The 25303-nt window shown below is 47.0% G+C and overlaps 1 protein-coding gene across 1 annotated transcript; it reads left to right on the top strand.

Annotated features, from left to right (window-relative positions):
• Window positions 1-2055: 2055 nt before the first annotated feature.
• Window positions 2056-24591, top strand: LOC116839255 (fatty-acid amide hydrolase 1-like). Its single transcript, XM_032805057.2, is given in 16 exon segments — window positions 2056-2098; window positions 2101-2228; window positions 4998-5111; window positions 7391-7534; window positions 8611-8744; window positions 9294-9500; window positions 10799-10839; window positions 12178-12302; window positions 13425-13550; window positions 15099-15196; window positions 16777-16876; window positions 18254-18294; window positions 19761-19800; window positions 22174-22282; window positions 23614-23759; window positions 24341-24591. Coding segments are annotated over 16 exon segments (1725 nt in total). The 3' UTR covers window positions 24470-24591.
• Window positions 24592-25303: the final 712 nt, after the last annotated feature.

The following is a 25303-nucleotide window of genomic DNA, read 5'->3' as shown; positions in this document are numbered from 1 at the left end:
GCCAGAATTGTAGGAACTCATTACTCAAAAATTTTGTGTTATTGTCTCTCTTTCAACAGCTTCACTTTACAGTTTGGGTGTTCCCTCCTTTAAAATTTGACAACCTTTAAAAAACTAGGGATTTTAACCTGAGCTGGTTAGAAAATAGTCATCCTCCCATTAATTATTTTTCATTTTTGTCAAAAATTTTCACAAAAAAATTGATGTTCTGGCTGAAATTTCAGCCAGAATAGATACTTTTTTTGATAAAATAGAATTTTCAGGCAAAAGCAGACAATTTTCACAATACATTTCATTTCATCAGAAAAATTTCAACTTTTAAACCTCTAACAGCCACAGGTAGTCTTCATCTTATTAGCCTAGCACCACCCATTGTGAACCAGTATTTGAAGATTAAAATAGTTGCTATCAAAATTGTCAAGCACAAAGCCCTCACCTTACATTGCATTTGTTTTGTTCTGATTTCTAATATGGCCAGAGGGTTGCAATACAAATAAAACTGTAGCTTCTGTGTTCACAGCTATGTAAATTGCCGGCAACTTAATAGGATTTGGTTGGTTTTCATGGGGGAAGAGGGAGAAGGAACCTCGCTGCTAGTGCAGACTGGGACGTTTCTTCCACAGAAACACTGTCCCACAGCAGGTCTAAGCACTTAGATCTGATTCTCAGTTATTTCAGCTGTAGTGGTCACTTAACAGAACAAAAGACTCTCTATGGAGCCTAATCAGCTCTGTCTTTAAACAGTGGAGAGGGACAGGTCTCCACCCTCTCTTTTGATGCCCTCAATCAGCACAGCCTAAGTACAGTTCTACTGCCCTTTACTCATACAGTACGAATAACATTTCATTCCCCCCACACACACACACACACATTCAAGTGGTTTGTAACCCAACCCCAGCCAAAGTCTATCACTTGGGCAACACAGCTCTGTTTGCTGGATATCTAGGAAGAGGTGTGACTGTAACACAATCTGGTCCTGACGCCTCCCCCGGCTCATCACTAGCTGTCAGGGAGAGCTCATTTAGACTTTGCTGACAAATCATCATTTGAAATGATTAGGTTGGCCCATATCACCGAAATGAATGCACTGACATTGTCATGAAAAACAACTGCTGTATAAGGAAGCTAGTCTATGTTCAGACTTTTAAAATCTATTATATTTTTTCAGATACACTTATTTCATCATACACTTTATATGCGTTTAAAGTGTGTATTAATATTTCAATTCAAATTTCCAGACAATCATTACATTGGCAACACTGCACATAACATGTTCACAAAACTGGGGGTGTTGGGGGAATTCAGGGGTGGGCAGGAGCGGCGCCAGGGTTTTTGGCACCCTAGGCGCAGGGCCGGCTCCAGCCATTTCGCCACCCCAAGCACGGCGGCACGCTGCGGGGGGTGCTCTGCCGCTTGCTGGTCCCGTGGCTCCGGTGGACCTCTCGCAGCGTCCCTACGGAGGGTCCGCTGGTCCCGCAGCTCCGATGGACCTGCCGCAGGCATGCCTGCGGATGCTCCACCAGAACCACGGGACCAGCAGACCCTCACAGGCACGCCTGTGGGAGGTCCACCAGTGCAGCCTGCCGCCCTCCCCACAAAATGCCACCTCCCCCCCCCCACATCCTGGTGCCCTAGGCGACTGTCTAGGTTGCCTAAATGGAAGCGCCGGCCCTGGGGGTTGGTGTGTAGGGAACTCCCTGCCTCTTCTCAATTTAAGATCATTGGGGGGGGGGGCAATTGTGGGACTCCCTGGCAAATCCGCAGGCTCGGTGCAACCTGTGCTTGTCAGCAACGTTTTGCTCAGCTCCGGAGAGGCCGGGGGTGGCTGTCAGAGGAAACGCTCCCTCCCTCGGGGGCTGCATTGCACAAGGACACATACACACACACACGCTGATTTCTTGCACACCCTGACGTGACACGCGCATGCGTGTGTCTTTCAGGCCAATCAGTTGCACCCTGGCTCTCTGTGCCCCGGGGACTCCAGCCGGGGCGTTCACACGCGGGGCTGCGCTTTGCCTGTCGCGGCGGAGCGCGCGGGGTCCCTGGGGCGCTGCGATGGGAGCCGGCGCCTCGGCCATCTCCGCGCTGCTCTGCGGCGCGGCGCGGCCGCCCTGCTGCTGCGCTGGCGCCGGAGGAGCGGGCTCCGCCGGGCGGTGGCCCAGGCTGGCCGGCGGCGCCAGCTGGCGCTGGGTCGGATGGAAGAGGCCGCCGGGCGGTTTCGGGAGCAGGTGGGCGCCCCGATGCTCCTGCTCCGGGCTGAGTTCCAAGCCAGACTCCGCCGGGCCGGGCCGGGCCGGGCCGGGCCACCGGGCTGCAGGCACCTGCCCCGGCCGGGCTGGAGATGCCCCGGTGCCTGGTGCCTGCCGGCTGTGACTGGGGGACACTGAAGTGCTTAGCTGCCACCAGGCGACAGGGCAGGGATGGGTGGTAGCGACTGTCCGAAAGAGAGACACCCCCCACCCCGGGCCCTATCGCAAGGCAATAGGGCAAATTTAGGGACTCTCTGAGCCGCACATGATAATCTTCAGAAGTTCCAGGGCTGGGCCTGCTGGAGGGGGGCGTCAGCCCTGTGGGGCGGGTGCCCACGGCGGCTCGGGGCTGCTCAAGCGAAGCCCCGAGTCCTGGCAGGTGCCTCCCACAGGACTGAAGTTCAGAGCTCCCCTCCTGCCTGGGGCTGGTAGGTGGAGAATTGTGAGGGCTCAGTGAGCTGCGCTTTAAATGTAGAAGAGCTGCATGTGGCTGGTGAGCTGTGGGTTGCCCACTCCTGTAATAGGGTTTAGTGGAAATGATCCCAAACCCCTATGGAACCTGTTCAGTAGATAGCTCTGCAGTAGGGGAGTGAATTCTCTGCTGAGTTCTATGGGACTTTTCCAGGTGTGTTTGTGTGTGTTATGGGCAATGCACTGAGTGAATTGAACATTAACTGCCAACTCTCCGGCTTTCCATCATTTTCTTCATAAAGTGCTTTTGCTAGGCCGAAGTACAACTGGCTTGGGGGAGGGGAGCTGTGGCCAATGTGTGTTTCAATTCCCCCTGCACCAGCAAGACCTGAAGCAAGAAAAGACAGGCCGAATCACCTCATGATCACTTTGCAGGCTTAATGTCCAGGAATTTGGCTCCTCTGTCCAGACCGTGTTTGTTTGCCCATGCTGGCTGCCATTTAATCACACGGCTGATCAGCGAGTTTGGTTGGTGAGCAACCCACATGCATAAAGTAATCTGTTGCATCACATGTGGTAGCGTTATAAAACTGGAGAGAGCAGATTTCTTCAGGTTTTTTTAAATGCCTGAAGTCTCAAAGGTTGCATCCCAATTGCAGCCACATTTTGTATCACCTCTGCCCACTTTAACTCTGTAATGTGAAAGCACCAGTGCCAGAGTCTCACTAGTATATTTCACCAGGATGAATAGATTCAGAGATAAAGGCACGTAGTTCAGCAGGTGTAGTAGGCCCCTGCTGTTTAGGAAGGCAGTGTTTACTAGATAGAGCTGTGGGCTGGAAGTCAGGAGACACAGCCTGCTGGAGGACCTTAGATGAGTTGCTTTGCCTGTGTGCCTCAGTTTCCCCATCTGTAAAATAGGGATGAAGATTCTATCCTCCTTTGTAAAGCTCTCTGAGATCTACTGATGAAGAGTGCTGTGTAAGAGTTAAGTCTTCTTATTACCTGGCTAATAGTCGGGATGCAGCATTTATTTAGAGAAATGAGATTTGGATCGATTCAAATTTCAGTGCTAGTGATATATGGCAATGGAAAATAGGGGGTTTCATTGCACATGGGCCCCAAATGCAGTTCTGTTGTGTTCAGCTCTGGGGGGTTGCTTCAAACCCAGCTCTCATTTTGAGGTGAACAAGGTTCTACTGTGTAACTTGTGCCACCGGGGAATCTCTGAACCTAGAGAGAGTAAGCCTGGATGAGTTCCAGAGATACCTAGTACCCTGCTCCCATAACCACTCTTGTGTATGTTTGTAAACTAACCTACAGGCATCAGTGTTTGAGCCAAATGCTCAATCCTGCAGGCTCCCGAGTACTGTACTTTGGCCCTGATCCAGCCTTGCACTCAGGCATGTGACTAAACCTAGTGGCTTTAGCTGAGACTACTGAACTTTGAGGTTACAAGTACATGTTTGAAGTGCTTGGCTAGGTCAGGGTCAGAGGCGCTCAGCTGCCTGCAGGACTGAGCCCTGAGTTTGTTTCTGGCGGAGGCTGGAAGTTAAATGAGAGGCTGGGGAAAGTGGGAAGGTCTGGACTAAAATAAAAGCAGGTCTGTTGAGATGAAAGGACCTAAGGTAGTTCTGTTTTTATTTGCTTTTTTCCATTGTGCCTGAGAGTTTCTCATGGTCTTTGAGAGAGGCCTGGGACCTCCCCAGAGCTCTCTGACCTCCCCAGAGCTACTCCAGAAGTGACCTTTGAGTCAGTTGTTACTTTCCTGCCTTTACACTTGTTCTGCTCAATCCAAGGAGCATGGCCCCAATCCTGCCATTTGACCTTTACACCACACGGCGTTCCCCGACACCAAATGGCAGAACTGGAGTCTCTCTCAGTGTCAAGATTCGCTGTTTGGCCCTCTTTTGCTGTAGCAAGACTTAAAAAAAATGTTTTTAGAGTTTTTATTTTTTTTAATACAAGGCAGGAAATGATGCTGGTTTTGCGCCTTCCATCATCCAAAACCAGAAGAAATGACTTTGTTTGAACTTTTTAAAAGTCCTTCAGGCAGACAGCAAGCATGGGGAAAGTCAACCCAGAGGTAGCTGGTTTTGAAAAGTTATGAGCGTATGACAACCAGAGAGTCATCACTGTTCTGCAGCCTTAACTATGCACCTTTAAGGATCCGTGGGTGTTTTATTTAACACAGGTTACACATGGGGATTGCAGCACCTGCTGCCAAAGTAGATCCATCTCCAGGGCAGATTGCAGCCGCTGTTTGAGAGCACAGCAACATTCCCCAGCACTTCACAAGTATAGACGTACCAATTCCATGTTTAATTCCTCCCTCAGAATCCTGATGTAGATGCGGATCCCATCCTGTCTCTCTCCTTGGTGGAGCTCTCTGAGAAACTCCGGGACGGTTCCCTTTCCCCAGACTGGGTCTTCTATACTTACATGGACAAGGTGAGGAATGCACATGGCATATTTCCAAGGCTTGTTGCTAATCAAACTAGGTGTGATTTTGTGCTTGGAGGTCTGAAAAGAGAGCATTGCTCAGTGCAAACAGAATATGTGGTTGGGGCTGAATGCTCAAGCCAACAATTCACGGTGAAACAAAGAGGATGCTCAGAATTCGAGATGACTACAAAGAAAAGCTATTATTGGGATAGTTTCTAGGCTCAATCTGCATCCCAAAAGAGCTTATGAAGCAAGCTAACATTTTGAAAGTGTGTATCCTTAACCACGTCACTACCTGACTCATGAAAAACTCAGATTGGCTAACAAAGTCCTGCACAGATCCAAGCTAGGGGAACTGCTGTGGCGTATTCTGCAACTTGGGCTAAGGGAAATAATGAACAATAAATCCCCGGTTGTGCAAAGGGACTTCTATGGGTTGATGCTTGTGTGGCAGTGAAATCAACGAGGCCCCACACTGTCACGTCATCTGCCTACATGGATTCGGGCATGGTTGTTTCATGGATTCATAGACTCTAGGACTGGAAGGGATCTCGAGAGGTCATCGAGTCCAGTCCCCTGCCCTCATGGCAGGACCAAATACTGTCCAGACCATCCCTGATAGACATTTATCTAACCTACTCTTAAATATCTCCAGAGATGGAGATTCCACAACCTCCCTAGGCAATTTATTCCAGTGGTTTAACACCCTGACAGTTAGGAACTTTTCCTAATGTCCACCTAAACCTCCTTTGCTGCAGTTTAACCCATTGCTTCTTGTTCTAATCATTAGAAGCTACCTTGAACAAGTTTCTCCCTCCTGATGACACCCTTTTAGATACCTGAAAACTGCTATCATGTCCCTCTGTCTTCCCTTTCCAACTAAACAAACCCAATTCTTTCAGCCTTCCTTCATGGGTCATGTTCTCTAGACCTTTAATCATTCTGTTGCTCTTTCTGGACCTCCTCCAGTTTCTCCAATCTTTCTTGAAATGCGGTGCCCAGAACTGAACACAATACTCCAGTTAGGTCTAACCAGCACAGAGTAGAGCGGAAGAATGACTTCTCGTGCTTGCTCAACACACAACTGTTAATGCATCCAGAATCACGTTTGCTTTTTGCAATAGCATCACACTGTTTATATTTCATATTAGCTTGTGGTCCACTATAACCCCTAGATCTCTTTCTGCCATACTCTTCCTAGACAGTCTTTCCCATTCTGTATGTGTGAAACTGATTGTTCCTTCCTAAGTGGAGCACTTTGCATTTGTCTTATTAAACTTCATCCTGTTTACCTCAGACCATTTCTCCAGTTTTCCAGACCATTTTGAATTATGACCCTGTCCTCCAAAGCAGTTGCAATCCCTCCCAGTTTGGTATCATCTGCAAACTTAATAAGTGTACTTTCTATGCCAACATCTAAGTTTCTGCCTTCCAAAAATCAATATGTCCATTTGACCAACTTTTTTTTTATGGGCAAATAAAGCATCAAACTTTTCATTGTCCTCCATCACCATGTTAAGATTTTGGCACAGGGTTTTTTATTAAAATTCATAGGCAGGACATGGACAATAAACAGTGAATCATGGAAGCCAAGCCCCGCTGGCCGGTGGGGGGCTGACAGCCGGAGCCAGAAGTCACTGAGGTCTGCTAAAATCACGGAATCTGTGACAAAATCACATCTTTAATCATGGCTAGTAAACTTAGACATGTATTTAGAATTGATTTTATTTAAAAAAAAAAAAAAAGTTAATGACCAACACATTATTTTTAAAATATAATCCCAGAAACTTCTCCAAATAAATTGCAGCACGGTTCTGTACTGGATCCTCATCTGGGGTCAATGAGGGTAACCCCTCTGGAGTACGTCGGTGTTAAATGCTGGTCTGCACTAGAAAACTAGAGTGACCCAGCGAGATGGCTCAGGGGTGTGAAACATTAACACCCTGGAGGGACTTAGTTAAGCCGACCTAAGTCCCCATGTAGAAGTGCTAGGTTGACAGAAGAATTCTGACATCAACCTAGCTACCACCTCTGGCGGAGATGGATTAATGAATTGACAGGAGAACCCTGTCTAATTGTAAACCAGCCAGGCCATCTGAGGTTGTGTCTCAGTGTCTTCCACACACACCCAGAAATAATTGTCCTCAGATAAAGCTGCCTGAATGGGGAAAAGAATGGGCAGAGCTACTTTCTGCTCTGATGTAGGCAGTTTCAGAGCCCAGCCTGGTTGTGGAGTTCTCTCTGGAATGACTGTCTCCCTCACTGGCTTTGTCTTCTTTCCAAAGGCCCTGCAAGTGACCAAGGAAATCAACTGTGTGACTGATTACCTCCAGGAGTCTGAATCCCAGCTTCAACAAGTGAAAAGGCAGAAGACAAAGGACTTGCTTTATGGGGTCCCAGTCAGTATAAAGGATTCCATTAATTGTAAGGTACAGCACACATCCGCTAATTGCTTGAGAGCTGCAGGAGCATAAGCCTGATGGAATGTTGTGAGCAAAACACTTCCTTATTCGCTTATCTTCAGCTGTCTATGTCTTCATGATTTGTAATGTCAGTAGCAGCCTCTGAGTCAGGCATATGCTGTCAATTAATGGCTGGATGGGGTAAGACAGGTGCTCACAAACATTTCCATCATGAAGGCAACCTCTTAATAGAGAAATCATCTCCCGGACACCTCTCTCTCAGTAACAAGTGTAACCCCGTCCTGTGAATTGCTTACATGGGAAAGCAATATTAGGAATGTATTTAGCTGCGAGTAGGCTTGGCAGAATTCATTTATTAAATCATTTTGATGGATAATATCAGTGTTTGATTTTTTTAAAGCATTTAAAAAATTTTTTTATCAAATACATTTTTCACAGTTGCAGGAAATTATGGGGGGGGATCAGACACTGCGGGGGTCAGACAGTCATCAATGATAGCAGCTGTTGAGATTCAAAAAGTTAAAGCTTTTATAACCCTTAAAACACAAATTGTCAACATCACATGTCAGAATATACAAAGCAAATATCCTTTAATCAAATGCTTACGTTCTCAAGCAGCGTTGCTTTTATTTGTTTTTGTTTGGTTGGTTTTTTACTTTGCCTATCTGTACATTTCAATTATTGTTGGAAATATTTTTTCCCAGTTGTGTGTGTGCACAGTGAAATCAACATGACTAAAATTTACCAGTTTAAAAATCGAATCCTTCCAAGTTTAGCTATGAACAGATGCCAGTATCGCTCCTTGTGGACCTGATACTCTCCTGTTGTTGACCCCTCCTTCCCCTCTTTATTTTTGTTTGGGGGCTTCAATCAGGCGTCATTCTGTATGGCCATGGGTCTCCCCAAGCCAATTTGAAATGTTTTTCTCAAGTGTGTGTGTGTATGAATGCGCGCACATGCCCACGCACACACAGCTTCATAAAGTAAACAGTGCCAAACACTGCTGCTTAATCGTGAGAAAGTTGCAATCCTCCCTTTGGAAGTTTGAATCTACCGTCTCTTTTCTTTTAATTTTTTCTCAGGGCCATGATTCCACCCTGGGGCTTGTGAAACGTCTCAATCAGCCTGCTGCTGAGGACTGCGTGGTGGTGCAGGTGTTAAAGAGACAGGGAGCGCTTCCATTTGTGAAGACCAACGTTCCGCAGTCCCTGTTAAGGTAACTGGAATCCTTTTATTGGATCTGACTCATTTTTGTTGCCGTAGCGTGTATATACGTCATTAGAGTGGGTTGAAATTTCAATGAAAAAAACATTGACAGCATTTCTAATTTGATTGAAAAATGGGGGAGGCCAGGACACAAAATCTAATGATTCCCTCACTCAGTTTCCCGCTACATTTTCAGCCAGTTTTAGAGCTGTTCAAAATAGAATTAATTTAAATTTCTACAAAGAAGTAGACTTTTAAAAAACTTAATATTATTTCCCCTCTTCCCCCCTGCTGTTCCTCCACTTCCCATGTATAAACATAACTGGAAAAGATCACGTTAAATACAGTGTATGTATTACATATAGTGTATTTAGCTAAGGGCTGGGGGGGAGGAGAGGGAAAGATACTGTAACAAATGACTCCATATTACACTATAATGGCCTGACGCAAAGCCCAATGACGTCGATGGAAAGCTGCCATTGACTTCAGTGGACGTTGGATCAGGTTTTAAGCGAGCCCCTTGTGTACCTGATGTCCTTTCTCTTCCGATCCCTTTTAGCTACGACTGCAGTAATTTAATCTTTGGCCAGACAGTGAACCCTCTGGACCACAGCAAAACGCCTGGCGGCTCCTCCGGAGGAGAAGGGGCGCTGATTAGCAGCGGTGGATCCATCCTGGGCATTGGGACGGATGTAGGAGGAAGCCTCCGTATTCCAGCTGCCTTCTGTGGGATTTGTTCGCTCAAAGCCACTGGGGGCAGACTGAGGTACTGTGTATCACTGGGTCTTGCTGTCTTGTAGTAACTCATGCTTCAGTGGAAACCGTTCCGGGGTGGAAATCCTGACCCACTGACGTCAGTGGGTGTTTTGCCATTGACATCAGTGGGACCGGGGTGTTGCCCATGTGTCTAAAGTATATGACACTATAACAACTTCACTATGCCAGCATGTTGGGTGGGCACCTCTTCAGCCATGTGCAATGATCATGCAAATATGAGAAAAGGTTTAGAAACCTGACCTACACAGAGAGGTTAAAAAACGGGACGTGTTTAATCTTGAGACGAGATGACTGTACGAGGGACACAATAACATCTTCAAATACGTTAAGGGCTGTTATAACGAGGGCAATTAAGCTCCGGAACGGGCTACCAAGGGAGGTGGTGGAATCCCCATCAGTGGCGGTTTTTAAAAGCAGGTTGGACAAACATCTGTCAGGGTTGGGCTATGTTTACTTAGTCCTGTCTTGGTGCAGGGAGTGGGCTGGATGGCCTCTCGAGGTCCCTTCCAGCCCTTCTTGTCTATGATTCTATGTTGGCATTTGACATACAAGTTTTTCACAACTCAGCAGACTCCTCCTTTCATCACAAAAGCAAAACCCACGAGAAGCACTTTTACAGTGCAGTTCCTCCCCTGCCACGTGTAGCCCTCCCGTAAAGAGAGAGGGGCTAGGATTCCCAAGGCACTGAAGGGCATTAGGTGCTCAATTCTCATTTCAGTGGGAGATGGTTACCTAATTAACACTACCTAACTCTTTCATCAGTAGATTTGCAAGCACTTTATGGAAGCTCAGTATCATTATCCCCGTTTTACAGATGGGGAAACTGAGGCACAGAGAGGGAGAGCGAGTTGCCCCAGGTCGCCCAGCAGACCAGTGGCAGTGCGGGAACTAGAACCCAGGTTTTCTGTGTCCAGGTCTGTGCACATGCAAATTCTCCTTTGGGCAGAGACTTAACTCTGCAAAACTTCAGCCCAAAGTGTGAATGCTCTGGAAGGACGTCACAGTGGTCGTGGGCTAATGGAATCCTCCATAAGCTTGGCTCCAGCATTCACGACCAAGTGAAAGCGGGGTGAAAGCAAGCAAGCAGATCCTTCCAGAATAGACCTGATTCCTCTTATCAGGAACTCCTAGTTGTTTTCAAGTGCTGTTGGGGTCCAGCTCATATCAAGGAACAGCAGTTCACAGGAAGGTGGTTGAGAATTTCTGCTGGTTCTCCATGTAACTTAATGTCACCCACGATCTTAAAATAAATCTTCTCTGTTATCTGTCTTTATATTCTCTCCACAGCAAGAAAGGAATGGTCTCCAGTATTCCAGGGCAGAAATCAGGTAGGATTTATCTTTTGATTATTGGGGAATCTTTCTCTCTTGGGTTTTGGCTCCTCTTAAATGAGATCCACGTGGTTGGGGAGCTGCAAAGCAATGTAGCATCCCTTTAGGGCTCAAGAGAAGAATCTAGCCAGAGTGAGAGAACCCTACACTGAGATGGTCTCTGGAGTTGAGCTGGGTTGTATTCGGGTGAAGAGGTTGGGTTTGCTTGACACATGAACTTGGTGGCCTGCCTGTTAACGCAGCCGGAGGCACATAATCCACTGCTCTTGCATGGGAGGTGAGATGTGGAAGGTAACAGAAAACAATAGACCCTGGGATAGTATGGTTATGGGGAATAGATAAATGCCTGGACAGAGAGGCTTCATGCAGGACAAGTGGCTGGTGAAGATGTACCTCTGCTTGGACTCTTCTATATTGTATTCTGCACTTTGGTGCTGAAGGGAGCACGTGGCCCATGATTCTGGATAAAGGGCGCTTTGCTATTCTTTTGTCATGGCTTGTTCTGGTAAAGGCCAAATGAAAACCCTGAGTTTTCAGCCACAGCCTGGTCTACCTGGTGTCCGTCCTTACAGAAGGACAGATCCCGATTCCTAATCTGTTCACAAGGGCCAGCCTTAAAAACATCTGAAGGTTTCCAGAGATTGCTGGTGCTCCCCTTTCCCAATCCCTTAGCTGTCTTATTGAGCACCAGTTCACACATCCTGTTCCAGGTCTAAACTGTGGAGTGTTGCCGCTCTCACTGGCGTGCGGAGCTCTAGCAATAGATTTGGTGGCAGGCCAGAGCTCGGACGAACTCTGTCTGGAATTCTTCAGAGTTCCCTGCCTCTTTTCCAGCGCAGGCCAGCTCCACTTGTGACAGAGCTCTGGGGGTTCTTGTTAAGCCTTAAAAGAAACCTAACAACAAAACTCAACACAGTTTGGCAATTTTCTGGGTTAGAAGTGAAAATAAGTATCAGAGATATCTGGACGACTCCTCCATTTATACGGTGAATGAGAACATTCAGAGTTGTTATAGTAAGAATTGAGAGTGTGGGAAAGAGTTCTGGCAGGGATATCAATCCTCATGCTTCAGGGCATAAGTCAACCTCTGATTGTTGGGGGCAGGAGGAAACATTCCCTGGAGATGGATTATCCCATCTTTGCCTGCTGCAGGATTTCTAGCACATTCCTCAGATTCAGCTGGTACTGGCCACTGTCGGAGACAGGATCCTGGACTAGGAGGACCCCAATCTAATTCTGTGTGGCAATTGATATTTAAGCTATGCCCCGTGAAGATGCCCACAAGGTCCATATGTTTGACTGGATGAACGTTCTCTCTGGTTGTTTTTGTTCCAGCTGTAGTAGGAGTGGGGCCAATGGCGAGGGACGTGGACAGCCTGGTTCTGTGCATGAGGGCACTCCTGTGTAAAGACATGTTCCGCCTGGACCCCACCGTGCCACCAGTGCCCTTCAATGAGGAGGTAAAGAACCAGACAGGTCTCTGAAGGAGGAGAAATGTTCAAAGAGCATCCCACTGATGAGCAGCTCCTTATCCTTTACCTTTGAAAATAGAGCAGTAAAGTCACTTGCATTCTGCTGGGGCTCTCAAAGCACTTTTCATAATCTCCTCCCTCCTGTGAGGTTAATATAATATATTCTCCATTTTACCAGTGGGGAAACCGAGGCACACAGCAGGGGAGTGATTTGCTTGAGGCATGCAGTGCAATCAATGGCCGAGTTGGAAGAGACTCGAGTTCTCCAAGTCTCAGGCTTTACCTGCAAGGCCATGCTTTATATGAACTTTAACTCATATCTGAACGTGCGTGAACTATGTCCATTTTTGCATAAGTCTTTGGTGCTGAGACCTCGCCGGGGCCCAGCTCTTCTTGGCCCTGGTGAGGTCTCAGCTGGAGAACGGCATCCAGTTCTGGATGCCACTTTTTAGAAAGGATGTGAATTCACTGAAGAGAGTCCAGAGGAAATCAACAAAAATGATCAAAGGTTTAGAAAACCTGACCTGTGAGGAAAGGTTTAAAAAAACTGGGCCTGTTTAATCTTGGGAACGGAAGATTGAGGGGGTACCTGGTAATAGTTTTCAAATATGTCAAGGGCCTGTTATAAAGAGGACGGTGATCAATTGTTCTCCATGTCCCCTGAAGGTTGGTCAAGAAGCAATGGGCTTAACTTGCAGCAAAGGCGATTTAGGTTAGATATTAAAATAAACTTTCTAACTCTCAGGATAGTGAAGCCCTGGAATAAGTTTCCAAGGGAGGTTGTGGAATCCTCATCATTACAGGTTGGACAAACGCCTGTCATGGATGATTGAGGTTTACTTGGTCCCACCTTGGTGTAGGGAGCTGGATTTGCTGACATCTCGAGGTCCCTTGCAGCCCTAGGTTGCTATGATCTGTACCCATCGGTATAGGGGCAGAGGGAGGATGTGAAAGTTGGCACAAGGGGACCTGCAAGTCTTGCCCAGTGGGATTGATTTAATTGGTGTATGTTCCTGGCTTGACAGTTTCAAATGTGACTGTCGTTCTTGGCAGAAGCTTCACTTTCTACTACCACCACCACCAACCTTCCCTTAAAACCCTTTCTTCCAGGTGTTCTCCAGCTCACGGCCCCTCCGCGTAGGATATTATGACACTGATTCTTTTACGATGCCAGGTCCTTCCATGAGACGGGCGGTTTTGGAGACTAAGCAGCTTTTGGAGAACGCAGGCCATACGGTACTGAGAACAATAATACACTTGTGTGTATTGCGGTAGCATTTCTGAGCCCTAGTTGGCAACCAATGTTCCCTCTCATTTTTTGCATCCATGTGCGGAATGAATTTTGTTATGTGCACCAATACGGAGGTGATGTGTGGCGGGGGTGGGGCCAAGGAGTTCAGAGTGCAGGAGGGGGCTCAGGGCTGGGGCAGAGAGTTGGTGTGTGGGGGGGTGAGGGCTCTGGCTGGGGGGCAGGTGTGTGTGTGTGTGTGTGTGTGTGTGTGTGTGTGTGGTGGGATGTAGGCTCTGGGATGGGGCCAGGGATGGATTTGGGGTACGGGCAGGGGCTCAGGGCTGGGGCAGAGGGTTGGGGATGCGGGGGAGTGGGGGCTCTGGGGTGGGACTGGGAGCTTTGGGGTGCAGACTGCCCTGGGGTTGCAGCAGGAAGAGGGGACTCCCGCCAGCCCTCTCCGGGGTCAGGGCCGGGAGAGTGGCGCCTCTCCTCAGCCACAGTCCAGGCCCCTGTGGCTACGCCCCTGCGCAGCCCTTGATAGCCTGCTGCACGGCCGCGCAGCTCAGAGGGAACTTAGACCAGGACTCCATTGTGCTAGGTGCTGTACAAACAGAATTAAAAGTCCGGCCCTGCCTAACTGTTGTTCCTGTACATATCAGCCTTTCCCATTTCTTTCATGCCTCAGTCAGCGTCCCACCCAAAGAGCACAAATCAGGGCTTCCCTGCACAAAGCCTGCTCTAAACACTTCAGATCAAGCCCTCAGTGAAGCTGTGGGAAATTTTGCCGTTGACTGAAATGGAGTCAGGACTTCACCCTTGGGCTCCAGTATATAGATATCCCTAAAGCAGCCTCCATGACATTAGCATGCGCTTATTGCGAGAAATAAATTGTCATTTGTCTGGTAATTTGTGCATCTTGCGCGGGATGGGGGGGGATTAAATTAAGAAATGCAACATTTCAGTAACTTGTTTAATTTTCTCCAGTCCCTTGTGAAAGGGTCCTATTGAATGTAATAGAAAATAAAATTAAAACCACTCTATTAAATTCTGTAGGATTTTAATTTCTTTGGGACCCTATTCAATTCCTGGAGGTCCCCATTGTTTGGGGGATCCCTTTTGAGCACCGCAGACATAATAGGGTAAAAAATCAGGTCTGTTTCTCCAGTTTCCATCATGATTAGGAACAGGGGCTGTATACAGAGTGAGCAGAGCAGTTGCTGGCTGCAGATCTGCTTTTCATTGGGCCAAACTCTGTGTGGGTGTAAGTTAATACAGCTGCTCCATCACTGTGTGCTCAAGTGCTCTCAGCGGACTGGGGCTCACCACCACCCACTGCAGAGTAACTGGCTTCAGGAATAGCGGCTTTCTTTGTCCTTTGGGGTTTTTTTCAGCATCAGAAATCCCTTGTGAGCCCTGGTGAACGGAGTGTGAGTGAATTGTGCTAATGGACAGATGCAGGAGCCCTTAACTGTTTCCCCCATCCCAGTTCTGTACCACTCGCTGTATTGCATCACTAAAGCCTCTCATACCCCACTGTCATTTGTCCCATTTAGCTGGTGCCGTTCAAACCCTGTCATATTGAACACCTTATGTTTGATATTTCTGTAAGCGGATTGTTTGCAGATGGGTGCTCCACCTTTTTGGACCGCTTGTAAGTATTATCTTGAGCAACTGTTTGTATGTGCATCTGCATCTGTATTTCTAGATGCACAGGAATTAAAATGTGCATATGGGTGTCATTAAAAAATACAAAGGAGAACGAAGGGTAGTCTATTGGGTAAGGCCAATTGATAAAGAGGAGTGAAGGGTAAACTATTGATTAAGGTGCTGGGCTGGGACTCTGAAGACCTTGGGTTAAAGCTTCGCCACAGAGACTGCTTGCGACCTTGGGCAAGTCACTTAACCTCTCTATGCCTCAGTTTCCCATTTGTAAATGAGGGATAATTCTTTCCTGTCTCACAGGGTGTCATAGCATTCCCTCTCAGATCTGAACCTTAGAGTTCAGAAAATGAGATCCTAGCACATGAATCCTCTAAGCTTAGTTACCAGCTTAGATCTGATAGCACTGCCACCACCCAAAAATATAGTGTTTTGGGGCACTCTGACCTCCCCAACCTTCCCTGGGGACCCCAAGAACCCAAATCCCTTGGGTCCTTAAAACAAGGAGAAATAAAACCATTCCCCTTCTTCCCCCTCCCAGACTTTCCCTCGCTGGGCTATCCTGAGAGATACTGATCCAAACTCTTTAAATCACAATACAGAGAAGCATATCCCTTTCCTTCCACAAAGAGGCAAACAGATTCAAGGCAAACAGAGAGAGAGATTCTACCTTCTCCCCATCCCGTCTCCCCCACAGTCCTGGTGAGTTTATCCATCCCTGGGATAAACAAGGGAACAAGAAAAAAATCAATCAGTTCTCTAAAAAGAAATCTTTTAATAAAAGAAAGGAAAAAGTAAAGAATTATCTCTGTAACTTCAAGATGTAAATATTACAGGTACCTAATAGCTTACAGACACGAGAAAGAAACTTTCCCCAGTACCAATACAAATCAAAATATTCCAGCAACTACATATATAAAAGTTAACCAGCCAGATCATCCCAATTTGTCAAATGAGTAAAACAATCAAAAAAGCCTAAACTCCTGTTTTTACTCACTATTTAAACAGAAATTAGAGAGCCTGTAGTAATGTCTGGTCTCTCTCAGACCCCCCGAGAGAAGAACACACAACGGACAAAGAACTCACACAAAAGCTTCCCTCCACCCAAATTTAAAAGTATCTTGTCTCCTGATTGGTCCTCAGGTCAGGTGTTCAGTTCCCTGCTTGTAACCCTTTACAGGTAGAAGAGACATTAACCCTTAACAATCTGTTTATGACACAGGGCTAGTGTGAGGATAAAACCATTAATGATTGTGAAGTGCTCAGATACTGTAGTGAGGGGGAAGGAGGCGGGGGAGCAGCTATATAGAAAAGCAGATCTGCTGGATATTGAGGGTAGCTGACACCCACTGATATCAGTGGTGTTGGCAGCTTAAGAACCTAAATTTTGAGTTGAATCTTAGGTTGGCTGATCTGCTCAGGGATGTTAGAATTAAAGCTTTCAGGAGAACCCAAAGGAGTATTTCCTGGAGTTCAGCATTAACATGCCATGCGGGGGAGTTGATGGTATGAGAGCTGAATTACAGCTGCAGCCTTAATGCCTAATAAACTGAGTGTATTGTTCTCTTTCAGCAAAGGGGAACTAGAAGATCCCAATATTAAACAGTTACTTCTGTTGTGTAAAGCACCGGGCTGGCTAAAAAGTCTCTTGTCCTGGATTTGCAAACCAATAGTAAGGTTTATTTATTGCTAACCTCCTTAGAATGTATTGAACAGCTGGTGACTAAGGTGAGCACTGAGGGCCTGATTCTCAAGTTGCACTCAGACCCCTTTGCACCGCTCCGCAAATGTAAAGGGCGCTTAACGTCGGCATAAATTATTTGCCGCTTTATGGCCCCTTTGTGCTGCCAGCATGGTGTAAGCCAGGACTTGGCCCTGAGAAGTTTCGCAGGGTTTGGGGGAGGAGACATCTGCTGTCCTGTGGGCAAGGTGAACCTCCTGTATGTGCCTCTTTCTAGCTGCAAAAACTATCATACCTAGAATGGTTCAGTGGTTTGAGTGCTAGCCTAAGACTTAGAGGTTCAGTTCCCTGTGTGACCTGGGGCAAGTTACGGAGCCTCTCTGGGCCTCAGATCCGCAGCTCTACGATAAGGATAAGAGCATTCCCTATCCGAGACTAAATACACTAACGATTCTGCAGTCATGGGGGGCCGGCTAGGTACCTAAGATAGAAACATTTTTGTCTTTAATCAGCCGTTTTCAGTCCACCGCTGTACAAAGTTGTCTCTCTAAGCACGGCTCCCTTTGATTTTTGCACCATGCCCATCCAAGCAACTCCCACCTGCTTCTTTGCAGCCCCCTCGGGGCTGCCATTTGCTGTACATATCTATTCAGCTAATTTAAATAGGTGGCTCACAGTAAACCTCTCGTCTTTGTATTGAGATGGTTACTGTTTATCTGTATTCCGACAGTCTCCACAATCAGCCTGGGCATTTGCCATAGACGGAGGAAGGCCCCATTTCTGCCCCAAAGAGCTGGCTGTCTAAGAAGGCAGGCAGTATACACGGGGAGAGCAATAGCAGTGATGGCAGGTTCAGTCTGGAGTTCCTCATGAAAAGAGTTCCAGTTGAGCTGTATCCAGAGCAGAGAGGAGTCCACATCACTACATGTGGGATTTGGCTCAGTTGGCAGTCTCTGGATGGGACCCCCCTTCTCACTTCTTAAGCAGCATGGCCCCATCCAGTTCACACAGCAGCACAGAGGTGCTAAAAGTAGCAGGGTGGCCATGGTGTCTCAGATGGCAATGGTGGTATCCTCATTTAGGGTGACCTGTCCAAGGTCACGCAACCAAGAAGTGACTTCAGGAGTCCTCACCCCTGGGTCCCCTCCTCCAAGCACTACCTTACACTGTTTCCCAGAGTTGGGAATGGGACCCAGGAGTCCTGACTCCCAGCCCCCTGCTCAAACCACTAGACATGCACGCTTCATTTTTAATTTCCCAGATTTACATTTGTTGTAGCCACAGTCATCTGAGCTGCTAGACGTATCTTTAAACAAACACGCACCTGTATTCCATGTCTGTTTTCTTTCCTCCTTTTTTCCCCTCTAGGTGCCTAGATTAGCAAAAGTCCTGGGAAACATGAACGAGAGGTAAATAATTCTGAGTCTGAACAAATACGTCAGGGCTTTGCTCTATTTTTCTGTGTTTTTACCATTTTGAGTTTAAAAATTAACCTCATAATATTATGCCTAGGCAATAAAATGCTCCCTCTGAAGCACCTGCCATTGGCTGCAGTCAGAGAACGGGATATGGCCATTATGTTCTAACCTTCCCAGGCTGCCCTGTGGGCCACAGCTCCTGAATCTCTGCAGCACTGCACAGTGGGGCCGTGCCTCTGACACACCCTTCCTGCCCTCACGCCCCCGGCTTCCCCTGCTGGCTCCTAACCCAGGACTTTTAGGGACACTTTCCACTGCTCTAGCCCTTTTACATGATGCAAAGGGACCAGAGCAGAGTGAGAATCTCGCCCAACGTCTGCCCTGAAATGACAGTTCCCTCGGGAAGGAATAAGCCTGACCTCCTCTATAACTAGGCTTGGCAGAATTCAAGTCTGATGAGTGAGATTGATGTTTTAAAGAATTTTTCTTTGTCTCAATTTTAAATGTCATAGTTGCCAGAAATTATGGGATGGTGGCAGACAAGAATTATTTAATGAGAGTGGACATCGAGATGTAAAAAGTTAAAGCTTCAAACACAAATGGTCAACGTCACATGTCAAAATATACAAAGTAAATAGCCTTAAATTAAACTCTTAAGTTCTCAAGCAGCATTTTTCTAGCTTCGCCCATCTGTAAATTTCAGATATCACCCATGGAAGCATTTTTTTCCCGTCAGTTTGTGTGTGTGCAGTGAAATTGTTTACCAACATTTACTGATTCAAAATCAAATCTTTCCAAGCTCGTGTCTAACACAGGCCATAGAAATTCCCCGAAATAAATCCTGCAGCAAATCGTTTAGAAACCATCTAAGCTTGATTTTAGAATGATGGAGAATCCACCTTTCAGGTATCACCGAACCATTGTCCGGAATGTGCTAGCTGTCTCTCTGATGGTGCCTCCCCATGACAGGCGCTGTCCTGCCATGGTCCAATACTGAAATCCCTTCTTGTAATAAAGAATGGATGAAATTCTGGCCTCACTGAAGTCGATGGCAAAACTCCCATTGACCTGTATTTCACCCCGTGTCTTTAACCAACCTCAGTCATAAGAACATAAGAACGGCCATACTGGGTCAGACCAAAGGTCCATCTAGCCCAGTATCCTGTCTTCCGATGGTGGCCAATGCCAGGTGCCACAGAGGGAGTGAACAGAACAGGTCATCATCAAGTGATCTCTCTCCTACCATCCATCTCCGCCCTCTGACAAACAGAGGCTAGGGACACCATTCTTTACTCATGCTGGCTAATAGCCATTAATGGACAGTCAAGTTGTAATCACTCTGCCACTTTCTCAATTGCACACTAGGACAGCCAATTGTGGGGTGCAAAAGCCAGTTCTTTTTAATTGTATCTTGCAATTGAGTTTAATTCTTTCAATTTTCTTTCTGACATCTGTAGGTCAGTGAAAGAACTCTGGAAACTTCATTGTGAGATTGAGGTAAAGCACCATCTGGAGCAGTTGGTTCCGCTCTTTAATCCTTCTTTGTCCAACCTGATTCTGTGCTCATTGACATCAGCAGAAAGGGTACCAGTTACTTGGGTTGGACTCTAAATCTTTGGAGGGTAAACCAGGATAGAGTCCAGTATATTTGCTCAGCTGATTTATTTTGGCGGCTCTGAAATATCTCCCTGGAAGCTAGGATTGAATTTGGGGTGTCCTTCCAGGTCGGGTCCACTAAACAAGGAGACATTTTTTCAAATACAATAAAAAGCTTGGACGTCTCTAGTGTGATAGAACCTACAGGCCCCAGCCAAGATCAGGGGCCTGTCTACACTTAAAATACGATACGAGAAGTTCTCCCACTGGCATAGGGATTCCACCTCCCCGAGGGGTGGCAGGTAGGTTAACGGGAGAATTCTCCATCGGCCTAGCACAGTCTACAATGGGGGTTAGGTTGGTTTAACTGCGTGGCTCAAGTGTGGATTTTTCACACCCCTAAATGATGTAGTTCTACCCACCTAATTTCCTAGTGTAAACCAGGCCTAGGATCCCACTGTACTCGGTGCTGTATGCACATGGTAAGAAATCGTTCATATCCCAAAGAGCTTACTCTCTAGACAATGAATAAGAGGGGAAACCAAGGCACAGAGCGACATGACTGACTTGGGGTCACTTAGCAGGTTGGTGGCAGAGTTTTTGGAATACTGGATTGAGACCTGGATTCTGTCCTCTAGACCACATTGCCTCTGGATAATTCTGTGAGTTTTGCAGTGTGTGAAAACAAGGCATTCCCAGGAGCTCCTCTCCCATGTATTCTAATCAGGTCTCCACTCCATAGCTTTACTGTTGGCAAATACAGAGGATACACTCTGCTCCCTGTGCCTCCTAACTGAGAGTGATGGCACATTAAACAAGGCGTTGGGATCTGCTCCTTTCCCGAGGAGTGATTTGGCTGACACTTTCAAATCCCGGTGCCTGAAGCTGGGGACCCTAAATGCATATTTAGGCTCCTAAATAGAAGTGGTGTAACTTTCAGAGATCCTGAGCACCTGCAGCTCCTCAAGCGACTTAACTACGGTTGCAAATTCTCAGGAGCTCTGAAAATCTGGCCACTTTTATTCAGGACCCTAAATAGGCATTTAACAGCCTAACTTTAGTTTTGGTAGCTAAAGCTGGTCAGGAATCTTTCTTTGACAGTGTTTTCTGGTCAAAACCAGAGAGAGACTCTCCCTCTGGGTTCTGAAAAATCCAGGTTAACGCAGTAGAACCTCAGAGTTATAAACTGACCGGTCAACCGACACACCTCATTTGAAACTGGAAGTACACAGGCAGGCAGCAGCAGAGACGAAAAAAAAGCTATTGCAGTGCAGTGCTGTGTTAAATGTAAATTACTTAAAGCTTAAAAAAAGATTGGACAAGGTAAGGAAACTGTTTCTGTGCTTGTTTCATTCAAATTAAGAGGGTTAAAAGTGGCATTTTTCTTCTACCTAGTGAAGTTTCAGAGCTATATTAAGTCAATATTCAGTTGTGAACTTTTGAAAGAACCACCAGAATGTTTTGTTCCGAGTTATGAACAACCTCCATTCCCGAGGGGTTTGTAACTCTGAGGTTGTACTGTACCCCATGTTCTTAAGCAGGGACTTGAATTCCTGAGCCCTCTCATCACCAGGCTATAGTCTGTCTCTTCTGTTGGAGCTGATCCGCTTTGTGTAAATTATATCCATTAGCCAGGGAGATTGATGCAGAACAAAACCAAATTCGGAATCCTCAAAATGTTTCACAAAACAGAATTCTTGCTTTCCAGCCAGCCCTGTTAAAATACTGGCTTGTGTGGTAACAGTCCTAAGTTGTGTTTTGTCTTCCGCAATTGGATAGGGCAGACAGGGGATCCGGGTTCTAATCCCGACTCTTCCGTTCGCTTGCTGCATGACTTTGGGCAAGTCATTTGATTGCTGAGTGCCTCAGTTTCCCAGGGGTGTTGGTGTTTACCCACCATTGGAAAGCACTTTGAGATGGGCAGTTGAAAGGTGCCAAATACTGTTGTTTATTATGTGCAGGCTTTGAGAAAAGACTGGAAAAGTGTTTGCTGGTCTGAAATGGTAATAGCTGAGAGCCTTGTCAGGAAGAGAGCTGTCCTGGCAAACCCCCACTGCCAAGAGCACTTAAAAAGCTGTTTTATAGTGGAGCCCCAGTGATGATCCTGCTAACCCGGAGCCTGACCCAGAGACCACTGAAGCCAATGGAAGGGATTTTTGTTTCATTGACTTCAGCAAGAATTTGGATCTGGCTCCGGGTTTATTATTTTAAGTCTATTCTTTGGTAGGATCATTTTTATTGACACTGAATTCCAAGTGTGTGTTTGCTCCTTAGGAGTATTGCCGAGAATTCATCACCGAGTGGAGGAAGCTGGACCTGGATGTGATGCTGTGTCCGGTTGTGGGCCCTGCTTTTCAGGTTGGATTTCCTGGGAAGCTCTCAGGTAGAACTCCTTGGGAACTTCTAGAGTCAGGCCCATCTCAACTCTTTGGGTTGTTCAAGGAACTCTGACTAGGCAGTTCTTATTCTGCTTATTAGCCCTCACAGTCCACTGTGAAATGGCTGGAGGTTAGCTTACCTCCGGAGCTCCTGTCCTTCTAGTTTGGATCTGTCTAGGACCCAGTTAGGACATTTAGCAACATGGAAAGACCAGGGTGTTCACAGCCCCCAGGCTCAGAAGCCCCCATTAGGATATATCCTAGCACCAAGAGATTTCTTCTTCCTGGAAAGCTCTGCTAATGCTCGGAAGTTGAACCATTGCTGAAAATGGGTTAGTTCCAATGTAGATTGGACCAAACCATCTTCAATATTGTTTTGGAAAGCGTGACTGAGGCTTCATTCCACGCCGAGAGTGGTTTTGTCCTGTCTATGCTCGTAACTCAACCGGTTTGGTTCAGGAGGCACTTGTTGAAAATTCCTTTCAATGCTGGTCCAGTTTCCGAGCATTAATGCCGGAGGGTTTAATGTAGTCCCACTGCAATGGTTTCTTTGCAGAATTCTCTGATTTTGATGACACTTGTCCACCTGTAAGTCAGACCACAGCCACAGGACATGTAGGAAAGGATACCCAATAATAGTTTCAAAAGCACCTACATTCCATTTTAAAAAATAACTTAGACCAAGTCTCATTGAAAGTCAATGAGACCTGGCCACCTAGGTCCACATCCTCAAAGATATTTGGGTACCTGACTCCTTTTGAAGTCAGTGGGACTTAGGCCCAAATCCTCAAAGGTATTTAGGTGCCTAAGTCACTTCTGAAAATGGCATGGAGGCTCCTAAGTCGCTTGCACGCTTTTGAAAATTTTACCTCTGATGTTTTGTAAATATCCTCCCCAGCACAGCCTGAAGTTTTTGCAATACTGTGGTTCTTACAGAGCATTGCGTAGTCTGTGTATGGAATAATCTCGGGAGCAGATACCAGGGTGATGGATGCGGGATAAGCCCCTGAATAGAGAAGGATAGCTGGCAGGCATCTGAGAAATGTCTGCTGGAAAAGAGGTATTCTTGGATGGAGTGACCTCCAAAAGAGAAGACAGATGTAGAGAAGCTGTCAGGCCTTTTATGGTCCAATGTTCCTACCGTGCTGCATGTGAGGAACCAGCAGTGAAATCCTTCTCCAAGCTAACAATGGTAATGCCTCCCTCACAAAGGGAGTCAATCACCAATGAAAAATCTTTGCTCTTGGTGTCATACCCCAAATAAAAGGAGGCTCTTCTGGTAAAACTGGGTACAGTTGGTAACCTGAACGTGACACCTCTTTGTTCTCTCTCGCAGTGGCAGCAAGTTACACTATTTTGTATAACTACTTGGACTTCCCTGCCGGGGTTGTGCCTGTCACTGTGGTGACGAAGGGGGATGAGGAAGAGCTGAAAACCCACAGAGGACACTATAACGATTGGTGGGACAAGGTCTTTGTAAAGGTCAGTCGCTAACTGTTCTCAGGAGACGAGTGCAGTAGGAAGAGAGCCTGAGAGAGAAGCCCTTGTGTCAGAGGCCTGGTATGAGGCCTGAGCTAAAGTAGTGGGCAAGCTTTGCTGATATAAAGCAAAGTTAGCCAAAGTCAGGCTGCGAGCAAACAACGGGCTCTGCCTGCAAGTTCACAGAATCTGGCAAGAACAGGGCTGATATTGGAGAAATACACATTCCTAAGAAGTACTAAGCACAAACCACTCATTCAAACACATCCAGAACATCCTGATATCAAGGATGATGTAAAAACATTACCCACGGATAGCGGGAACACACTGACCCTCCTAAAAGATAAGGTCAGGATCACAGTGTAATAAATAGAGATGTTTTGGTCGAATGGCACAAGATCTTAACAGATCTGGTGGTCATCGGGTGGTTCGCTCGAGGTCTCCTGTGCCGGCTGTCTGTGCAGAGCTGGGGCAGCACAGAGGGAGAACACCCACACGCAGCCGAACATCTAACCACAACTTGTATCAGCCACGGCGGCTTTCCCTGGACTTTGGGCATCAACCTGTTTCCCTCTCTCTGTCAGGCTATCCGGGGAGGCATGGGGCTGCCCGTGGCAGTGCAATGCGTGGCTCTGCCGTGGCAGGAGGAGCTGTGCCTGCGGTTCATGAAGGAGGTGGAGACGCTGACCCGAAGGAGGCAAAGAAACCTTTGAACGACGGGCAGGATGGAACACTGCTGGGTACAATGTTCTTCGTCTGTGGCAGCCAGCCATCTGCATCAAACAGTGATGTTAATGACACAACCTTGGTTTCATTAAATAACTTGATGGTGCTTTCCATTCTCCGGCTAATCGCTGTATCCTGCCCCTTCCAGGCAGCGGGAGGGGGAGGCGTGCCCAGCTGTGGTGGGGCTTGCATCAACACTGACATGCCAGTACAATACCTGGCACTGCCATAGTCTCATTCTAGGATCTCTGAGCTTTTTGAAAGCACACCGCTAACTACAGCTATGTCTGTTACAGCAGCACATCTGTGCGGACATGCTTCCTGTGCCAATGCAGGGTTGTTGTTTTTTTCCATTCCTGTAGTTGATCCACCTCTCCGAGAGGCAGTAGCTAGGGCAATGGAAGGATTCTTCTGTCAATCTAGCTGCAGCTATACTGGGGGTTAGGCTGGCCTAACCATGGCAACTGGGGGCAAAACTTTACACAGCTCTGAGCCGCGGAGCTGGATCAATCTAATTTTTGAGTGTAGACCAGGCCTAAGGCTCACACCATGCTCCTGGGAAGTATTGTTTCCCCCATATTATAGGCAGGGAAACTGAGGCACAGGGCTGTTTTTAAGTTGGTCCAGGCCTCGTAGGGTCTGTCTTCACTGCAAAGTTAACTCTTACTCAGACGTTGCCCGTAGCCCGCCCCCGTCCACACACACAGCCCTCTCCCCTGAGTTTGGTACTTCATGCCCAGGCTAGCTGGCCTGGCCCAGGTTAGAGCGCGGGTACTGCTTTCACTCGGGCTGGTAACCCACCCACTTTGCAGTGAGGGTGC

Source organism: Chelonoidis abingdonii, chromosome 7 (genome assembly GCF_003597395.2).
Source record: "Chelonoidis abingdonii isolate Lonesome George chromosome 7, CheloAbing_2.0, whole genome shotgun sequence".
NCBI classification, from domain to species: Eukaryota; Metazoa; Chordata; order Testudines; family Testudinidae; genus Chelonoidis; species Chelonoidis abingdonii.
The sequence above is the reverse complement of the archived record's forward strand: the minus strand, read 5'-3'. Positions and strand labels throughout refer to the sequence as shown.